Genomic DNA, 10,563 nt, shown 5'->3' on the forward strand with positions numbered 1-10,563 from the left:
GTAAGTAATTACCAGGTATAGCACAAGCCATAGGTTTAGATAAACTCAAACCTATAATACTAGGAACAGGAAGTTTTGTTAAGTCCATTGAATGGACTTATAAACGAAAATTTCCTTTTATGTCCTTGTAATAGAAAACTTTAGGTTATTCCATGTGACTGGATTAAACCATAGTTCTCTTGGCTTTCTTCTTAGTTTCTTATCTTGACAATCCATTACTTGTTTAAACTCACAATGGATTTTAATCACTAGTGTCTCCCAAGTCATAAGAAGGTGAGTTCCTAGAAAGTCTCCCACTACGACAAGGTACCGTGAATTATGTCTAAGAAAACTAAATGGTATTAACCTCTTTGGTTGTGACAAGACAACAGAGGCAGTGGGATCATCATATGTCAAATAAGATGATAGAACACTTTTGTAATCAAGAATTAAATATCTCCTTTATTTGCTACTTTATTTTCAGACTTAGTCATTTTCTTAGAAAAGTAGTATTTGTTTAAACAAACACTTTCTTATCTATTGACTATGGGATGGTCCACCCCTAATCACTTAGAATAGCTAACAAACCATGGTTAACAGTTCTAGCTTTTCTTAAGATTTTGATTAGGTCATCCATGAATCTAGTAATTATTTACATTAAGTATACAACCATTACATCATTCTGAAATTGTATTACCATAGAAGGAATTAGGCAACGACTAGTAACTAATCATCAACATGCAACTCGAAATTTCTTGGGAGGTAAGTTTGGATATAATTCAAAAATTAATTTAATGATCTTTGAACTGCATATCTACTAACTATTTCTCCACCCCTATCAGTTCGCAAGATCTTTAACCACTTACCTTAATGGTTTTAACCATTGCTAGAAATTAATGAAATTTTTAAACATTTCAAATTTCTTGCTAAAAGGTATAATCTAGAGTTATCGTTTTAAGAATACAACGAAAAACTCATATCCACCCCTGAATGTACATCCATCTGCGAATGAGATGAACTACTTTCAGTGGATATAGGCATATTAACTCTTTGCAGAGATTGATCTTGTCAAATCCACTATGAACAAGATACAAATGCCATAGATTAAAAAAAATGTGGTAGTGTCTTTTGATGACTTAGGTTTAGTTACATCAAAGAGTTCTTAGAATACTGCAAGTGGATCCTGGTCACAGAATACCTAACTCATATTCCATACAGTTTTAATAATAGAAGATGGATATTAAAGACTTGAGAAAGTGTAACTGTATTGTATTCTGGAATTAGAAATATAAGAAAATTTCTATTCGGAATCTAAAATTAAAGTCAAAGACTTAAATTTATACCAAATATATTGAGTAATTCTATCTTGGACCGCCACTACTAATACAAACTCTAAGTCAGATTTGCCCATACAAGTAGGAGATTTCTAAGATTGAGGATTTATATTAATTGGGAATAGAATTTCGGGATTATAATCATATGCGTCATTTAATATAGAATGACATGAAATGATTTATAGACCATTCATCCAACGATATGTTATTGAGCTAATTCGAAATGAATAAGCTAAGAGGAATTAGGATAATTTCGTTTAAAATAAGAATCCAACGATGCTTCGATTAGCGAAAGTCAAAGTAATCTTATTTATACAATCTTCTTGTTTCATATCGTAAAAATACTAGTCTAAGGTGTCATCAATTGATGAACAGCTAGACTTTGCATATACAATATTTATCTTTCGAGATCTTACACTATGATGTATGTCTAATGGTGAAAATCCATTAGCGATTTATCTCATTAGAAAAACAAACATGTTAGACCAACAATGAAGATTCGAAATTAAACTACAATTTAATAACAGAAAATAACATGGTTCAATATAAATTCATACACAATTCAGAAATTATTAAACATATAGCAAGTAGGAATGACAAGTGAAAATACTAAGACATACAATCCTAAATAATTTCCAAGGATTCCAACAAACTGATACAGTGTCCCGGTAGGCGAGAGTCAAAGTATCATTCATTGAATAGAGTTGTCAGCTCATCTAAAATAGGAACCATTCTAGCAACATTTTATTCGATCAAAATAAGAATCCAACGTTGTCTCGGTAGGCGAGAGTCAAGGTTATTCTCATTTTATGAGCTTCCACCATTGTTTCATGTTTTATAAGTTTATCTCTAAGTAGTCACCGTAGGGAGAATCTAATAGAGACGAAAACTTACAAAACACTTATCAAAGGAGATCTTATGGTGTTAAATGCGTTCAACGAATAACCATCCATAGGGGGACGAAGTCTAGCGTCTCAAGGTTATATTGAAAACATTTAACTATTGTAAGACCAACAATGGAGATCGAATATCTTAATAATAATAAAGCTCATTATTTAAAGTGAGTTGTATTTTCTTTGATTCTCTTTATTTAATCTATTTATTTTAAATATATATTTATTTAATTAAAATTTCCAATTTAGAATGAAAAATTCTAAATATAAATTTTAATTTAATATTTATAAATTTTACTTAGATGGATATGAAAATAATATGAATTATTTCCATCTTAGTAATAATTTCCAATAAATATTTAGAAAAATATTCAATTTAAGTTGTTACAAAATTAATTTAAATTAATTTACAACTCAAATTTAATTTTCTATAAATATATATTGCATTTCGAAAAATTAAAGTATTCAAGGATACAATTTTCGAAAATGCATGTTAAAATAAAAAATAAATCCTGGAAAAATTATTCTAATTTAATGTTGGCCCAAAATTAATTAATAAAATTAATTTACAACAAAAAATATAATTTTCCTATTTAATTAAATACACTAGAAAAATACTTCAAGCAAAAACAAATAGTATCTATCTAGATTTTCATGGACTAATTAATTCAATTTCTAATAATATACTTTAATTCATTTATTTTAAATTAATCAATAAATGAAAAAAATCATTGATTTAAGTTGGTCCAAAATTAAAATAAATAATTTACAACTTTAATCTATTTTTCAAATAAAATTCGAAATTAATGCATTTAAGAAATGCAATTTCGAAATTGATTAATAAAATAAATAAAAAAAATATATTTTGAAAATTATTTAAATTTAGTTGAAAAAAATAAACTTCAACTAAAAATAATTTTCTATTTAATTAAGTGTCATGAAAAAGAAATATTTAAGTATCATGATGAAAATCAACTTAGATATTTAATTTTTAAATTAATTAAATGTATTAAATTCAAGAAATATATAATTAAGTGTAGAGAAGGCTTAATTATTAATCTCTAGTTTAATACTAGGAAAAATATACTTAAAATAAATTGTACCAAAATAAATTATTTAAATAATTAATTTCACAATGTATAATATTTTCCTATTTAATATTAGAAATAATTGTTGGGTTCTATGCCCTAAATAAAACTCTTTACAATCTGATTAGTTATCAATATAAGAAATTTGAAGTGATTGGTGTTTGCATGAATTTTACATGCTAATGGTTTAAATATGTTTATTACATTTACACACAGAATCTGTTAAATCCAGATCATATGTTTATTCACAATTACAATATAGTCAACACAGTGGAATGTGATTGTGATCATATGTATCAAAAGAATAAGTCCCTGTTTCATCAGTGTTATTGGATTTACACTAATGTGATAATCAGCGATGATGTATACTTACACTTGGAGTAAGTGTTATGTTCTTTCCAGGACATTAGTAAAGTATACTAGTTTCGAATGTATGGAGTATACATTGGACTGGACCGATATTGCAACTAAGTTAAGATATTACAAACTTACCGTTATATATATCTTTCCAAGTCAATATCAGCAGTTGATCTTAAGATTAAAAGAATCTAAATCCTGATATGCTTGGGCTCAACTCAGGAGTGCTTTTCATGTTCTTTGATTTATTAGTTAAGCCTACTTTTAGGTCAGGGTGATACGTATATTTTGGGAACATGATAGTATGATTGAGTGGGGGTGCTGAACATAAATATGGAATCTATAGCTTCTACTGGTGTATAGAAGTAAAGTGATGATTCCCTTCGAGCTTAGCAAATAGAAGTAAATGGATGAGCTCTTGTTTAACTGACTAATCATTAGATCACTAAACACCATTTACAAGTAGCTAAGTGTTTTAAGGGGCAAAATACATTGAGGGGTGAGAACGGTAAAGAAATCCCATCTCGATGTAGATCATCTATATAAAGGATCTTTAAATCACAATAAGATTATAACAATGGTTAAATGAGATAGCATATTGATATCGTGGAACATACAATATGCTCTATATAAGTCTGAGAGTGCAATTCTAAGTTCTAAGAGTGGATTCAACGAAGAATTAATAAGTAGGAATGTACTTGGTAAATTTGGTTCACTTATTGGAAGCTCAGCGTATAGATCCATGGTCCCCATTCTAGTTGAGAACATTCTGCTTGTAAGACTCATTAATTGATTCGTGATTAATCAATTATAATTCTAAAGTTAGACTATGTCTAATTTTATGAATTTTCACTAAGCAGGGGTGAAATTGTAAAGAAAAGAGTTTCTAGGTTTATTTATTTATTAATGGACTTTATATGTCTAATTAATAATTAAATTAAATGACAATATTATTTAATAATCTATTTTAGTTATTAAATAATTAGTTTTGGCATTTAAAAGGTTAGAATTGGAAAATTGGCGTTTTTGAGAAAATAGAAATAAAATTTGATAAAACTGCAAAATCAAGTGGGGTCCACTTCTACACCTTGGTCGGCCACTTATTGAGGTTTTTCAAATTAATATTTTCATTATTTTAATGCCAAATAATTCCTAACCTAAACCTAGTAGTTGCCTATAAATAGAAAGTGATGGCTCAGTCAAATAATAAGTTTTTACAAGCCTTTCTGACAGAAATTTCTCTCTTCAGAAAAACTGAGCCTTCCCCACTTTCTATACCTGGCCGAAACCTTCTCTCCTCTTTTCTCCTTCATCAATTTCGAACCCTAGTGAAAGAGTAAGTGCCCACACACAGCAAGCAGTAACTCAATCATAGATTGGAAGACTGTGAAGGATCAAACTTGAAGAAGAAGGACATTCGGGCTCAGATCTTGATTATACTCTGCTACAGAAAGGATACAAGGGTTAGAGATCTGAGTGGAAGGAGACATTAATTCCGCTGCATCAATGTAAGGTTTTCTTAACTTTATATGTGTTTAATTTATCGTTTTAGAAAGTTCATATTTAGGGTGTTTAAACAACATACTTGTGAGTAGATCTAAGATCCTGGTAAAATAAATTCCAACAACTGGCCTTAGAGCCATGGTAATTGATTTACTTGCATGAAATTTGGACTTTAAAACGATTGTTTGTTATTTGGATGGTTTCATGTTGTATTGAGTGTTATATGATGATTGATTGATGTTTGTGAATTTTCGTGAAAAATAATTGAAATTTTGTTTCTAAAATTATTTTTATTGGATAGTATGGAAAAAATTAAGCAAGTTATTTTTTTACAAAACTCAATTTCGATTTAATTTGAATTAGTTATGATTTTTTGAAGATTCGAAAAAAGATAAGGTGACTGTGCACCTTCACGCGCGCGCGGATCCGAGTGATCCTCGGACATCACGCGCATTCAGACAAGATTTTGTCTGATTACGCGTGCGGACACCTGGTGACACCTCATTTCGCACGCGGAATGCCTGCAATGTCCCCTGTTCCACCGAGTTTTCTCGGCTGTCTCCCTGGGACGCGCGCACGGAGAGTATGCTTGGCATATTGTCCGTACAGCTCCCAAAATTTTCGTTTTTCTTCGTTTTTTCATGCTTTTTCATGGAATTAACTTCCGATTTTTTGTGTAGTTTATTTATAGATTTACTATTCCTAATTCAACTCTAATTATCATAATGAATTAATTTAATATTTTTTAAATTTAATTCAAGATATTAGTGTAATTTGAATTTAAAATTAGTAAATATCTATCTTTTTGCTTAATTATCTATCTTATTTTTAAATTTTATTATATCTTATCTTATTTTTTAAATTTAAGGTCAGATATTAAATCTTTTTAAATTAAATTTTTTTTAAATATTTTGACCTTATTTAAATTTAAAATAAGATAACTATAATCATGTAATTTTAAATAGATGTAAGATATTTTGCTAACTTTTAAATCTTGTTATTTTATTTATTTAAATTAAATTAAAATCTGAAAAAGATATTTAATTATCTTTTCTAATTTTTATTTAATTTTTATTTATAAAATAACATTTATTTTTTAAAAGTAGTAAGCAAATTTTTTTTTGAAATGATATTTAGGTTGGTTGAAACCTAATTTTTTAAAATTGTAGGTTTAATTTTAAATATTTTTTTTTTATAATTTCGAAATTTATATAAATATTTTTTTATTTTCGAAAATTAAATTTTTTTTCGAAAAATAAATTAATATTATTATTTATTTTTTCAAAATAAAATATTTATTTTATTTATTTATTTAATTACTTTAATTTTTCGAAATTTATTTATTTAAAATTAAATAAATCCTACTTCCAACTATCCAGCTAACCTTGTTGTAGGAGTATGTGGTTTTAGCTTGTGTGTAAATTTTTAAAACCTATTATTACTTGATTGCAAATAGCCATGGTTATTTTTTTTCCAGATCTAATGATCTGATGGCTCCCTTGGTCAAGTTAATAATTTGTAACAGGTAAATTTTACAATCTTCTTTCATCTGTGTATGACCTAGCAACATGATAGGACCCATCCAAAGTGTACCTATGTGAGCCTATATGTTTATTTTGTTTTAATATAGATGCATATAGGTTGTTGCTAAATAAAATGTCACACCATGATAGATTTTATTTAGGTGCATTTAGTTATTGGACCTATTCAATTAATAACAGTTATTCATTTTAAGGTTAAATTCCTCTCTTTTGGGCCTTGTGTGAGAATTGGGAGCCACAGAAGTGGGTACGACATACTGAACCCAGCACCCCCTCACATGAACTACCCCAATTGTAAAGGCCCATTTGCCTGATTTGAATAACTGTACTAGGTTAATTATATTAGTTTGACCTAATAAAATTGAATTAGCAACATAATTAACTTTTAAAATATATAAAAATTTATTTTTATTTTAATATTTTAAAGTTAATTTTTTTAAGAAAAACACTTTTAGTTTTAGATATTATTTCTAGACAAACTATTTGTATTTTTCTTGTATTTAGTTAAATATAGAATTTTAACTAACTAGATTCTTTCTGGAACTTATTTAATTAAATATTCCTATTTAAGTTATAAATTAGTTGTATCAACTGATTTTTCTTATCTAACTTAAATTTAAATATATGATTTAAATTTTAAATCAAGTTGAGGAATCCTAGGCATTAGTTATTAAAAATTCTTAAGATATTTTTTAAGTTAATATCTTTTCGAATATTAACTTAAAATGGAATATTTTAGATATTTTTTAGGTTAATATCTTTTCGAATATTAACTTAAAAAGATATCTTCAAATTAAGTGGTTATAACTTAATTTTTTATATTTAATTAAATCTAAATTTAAATTATTTAAGTTTTAGATTTTTTCTATATAACTTAAATTAGATATTTTTCAAATTTTTGTTGAAAAGATACTTAGTCAAAGAAGATATTTTCTAGATAGTAATTTCTAGACTACTTATTATTTCTAATATTTAAATAGGAAAATATTATACTTTGTGAAATTAATTATTTAAATAATTAATTTTGGTACAATTTGATTAAGTATATTTTTCCTAGTATTAAACTAGAAATTAATAATTAAGCCTTCTCTACACTTAATTATTTATTTCCTGAATTTAATACAATTAATTAACTTGAAAAATTTAAATATCTAAGTTGATTTTCATCATGATACTTAAATATTTATTTATTTTTCATGACACTTAATTAAATAGAAAATTATTTTTAGGTTGAAATTTAATTTTTCAACTTAAATTTAAATAATTTTCAATATATATATTTTTCCTTTATTTTCTTAATCAATTTCGAAAATTGCATTTTATTTATGCAATATTTTTCGAATTTATCTTGAAAAATAGATTGAGTTGTAAATTAATTATTTATTTTAATTAATTCTTGGGCCAACTTAAATCTATGATTTTTTCATTTAATTGATTAATTTAAAATAAATGAATTTAAAATATATATTATTAGAAATTGAATTAACTAGAAAAAATCTAGATAGGTGATATTTTTGCTTGAAGTATTTCTTTTCTATTTTTATTATTTTTTCAAAAATTGTATAATTATACTTAATTATACTTTAAATTTTCGAACTCAATAAATATATTCTCAAGGAAATTTTAAGTTGCTAATTAATCTAATTTAATTCAACTTAAATTAATTTCCTTAATATTTATATTTAAGATTATTACTAAGATGGAAATAATTAATTTTATTTCAGTCACCATCTAAGTATAATTTTATAAATATTATATTAAATTCTTATTTTTGAATTTCAATTCTTAATTTCGAATTTAATAGGAATTTATTTATTAGAATAATAAAGAAAATACATTTTAAAGAATGAGCTTTATTATTATTAAGATATTCGATCTCCATTGTGGGTTTTACATCGCGTTTGTTTTAGTGAGTAATCCTCCCTAATGGAGGAACGTTCATTAGCAATTTCGCACCGTTTAATCTCGAATGATAAGTAGTTTGTAAGTGTTTTATATGGTATAGATCACCCTAATGGTGGCGACCATATTTGACTTGCAAATTGCGAAACAATGGTAGAAGCTCATAAGATAGAATAGCCTTGACTCTCGCCTAAACGGGACAACGATAGATTCCAATCTTGATCGAATAAAAGGTTGCTAGAATGTTTAACATTTTAGATGAGCTGACAATTCTATTCAGTAGATGGTAGCTTTGACTCTCGCCTAAACGGGACACTGATATCAGTTTGTTGAAAACCTTGGAAATTATTTAGGATTGAATTTTTTAAGTATTTTCTCATATCATTCCTACTTGCTATGTGCTTATAATTTCTGAATTGATTTTGTGTTAAACCATTATTGATTGATTTCTATTATTTTGTAGTATCCTGTATTATCAAAATGAATCCCATGTTATCACTGTTGACTTAAAACAAGCTGAATGGATCTAACTTTAATAAATGGAATGAGAACATTAATATTGCTCTCATAGGAGAAAGTGCCTTGTTTATTTTAACTGAGCCGTCACCTGAAGTGCCTAGGGACAATGCTTCCAAAGCTGTGAAAGAAAAGTATGAGCGTTGGCAGAAAGCAAATGACAAAGCTCTATACTTTATGCTTTCTAGCATGGTAGACACCCTCAAAACTCGGTTTTCTAAAACCGAGAAGGTTGCTGAAGTTATGACGAAGTTAAATGAGCTATTCAGTAAGGCATCACTTCAGTCACGCTTTGACGCGACTAAGAAGTACATTAATGCACGGATGGAACCTCATCAAAACGTACGTGACCATGTTCTCCTTATGTCAAGTTATTTCCAAGAAGCCCAGGATCATGGTGCTGAAATAGACAGTGCTACTCAAGTAAGTCTTATCTTGAATAACCTGACTCCAACATTTCTACCATACACATCAAATTATGTCATGAATAAGAAGGAAATTGACTTTCATGAATTAGTCAATGACCTTCAAACTTATGAAAATTTGATTGGAGGACCCAAGAAGAAAGGGAGTAAACCTCATTATCCTGGAAATGGTAATGGGACGATGAAACCTGAAGCAAATGTTGCCTCTGCTTCGAAGCCCAAATCGAAGAAGAAGTGGAAGAACACCAAGAAGCGAACAAAACCCATGAAGAATAAAAAGGTTGCTCCTTCTGGTGATGCTACACTTAAAGGAAAGTGTTTCTACTGCAATGAAAAAGGTCATTGGAAACCCCAATGTCCTAAACTTCTTGCAAAGAAACAAGGTATTTCTATTTATAAACTTTAAGAGTTTTAGTGAATTGTTATCCAATTGGATTTATGATTCTGGACTAACTTTGTTTATTTGTTTTTTTCTTCTTATAGGCCAAGCTACTTGAACTCAAATGAGTTGGATCAGAAAGCTGGACCAAGGGTGAAATCGTCCAGATGAAGATGAAGCTCTTCAATTTATTTTTGAATTAATTGTTTTAGTTTAAAGACAATTTGGATTTCAAATTTTAGTTAGGGATGTTTATCCCTGTTTTTCTCATATTGTTGCAATATTTATTATTATTATTAATAATAAAGTTTTCTTTTATTTTCGAAATTCAATATTACAAATTATGAGATTGAGCTTCATTTATTTTATCTTCATCAACTATTACCACATTATATTTGTATGTTTGTATGTGTAATTGTTTTTATTATTGATGCAAATTCTATTATATTTACAACTCTTCATAGAGTTATAATAAATAAACACTAGAAACTATTTCTATGTTTATTAATAATTGTTAATTCTAATACAATTATTAAGAATTTGTTTAATAAAATGATCTTTTGATCTGATAGGGGTGGAGAAAAGTTAAGAAAACTATGCAATTCAACGATCTTTTATATCTAATGAACTCTGGATAGTATTCAAC

At 27.3% G+C, this 10,563-nt stretch overlaps 1 protein-coding gene across 1 annotated transcript; it reads left to right on the top strand.

Annotated features, from left to right (window-relative positions):
• Positions 1-9,562: 9,562 nt before the first annotated feature.
• LOC133039268 (uncharacterized) lies at positions 9,563-10,130 on the top strand. Its single transcript, XM_061118118.1, has 2 exons — positions 9,563-9,921; positions 10,022-10,130. Exons 1-2 carry the CDS (start codon positions 9,597-9,599, stop codon positions 10,033-10,035), a joined length of 339 nt encoding a protein of 112 aa, XP_060974101.1. The 5' UTR covers positions 9,563-9,596; the 3' UTR covers positions 10,036-10,130.
• Positions 10,131-10,563: the final 433 nt, after the last annotated feature.

The sequence above is a fragment of the Cannabis sativa genome, chromosome 6, assembly GCF_029168945.1.
Source record: "Cannabis sativa cultivar Pink pepper isolate KNU-18-1 chromosome 6, ASM2916894v1, whole genome shotgun sequence".
NCBI lineage: Eukaryota > Viridiplantae > Streptophyta > Magnoliopsida > Rosales > Cannabaceae > Cannabis > Cannabis sativa.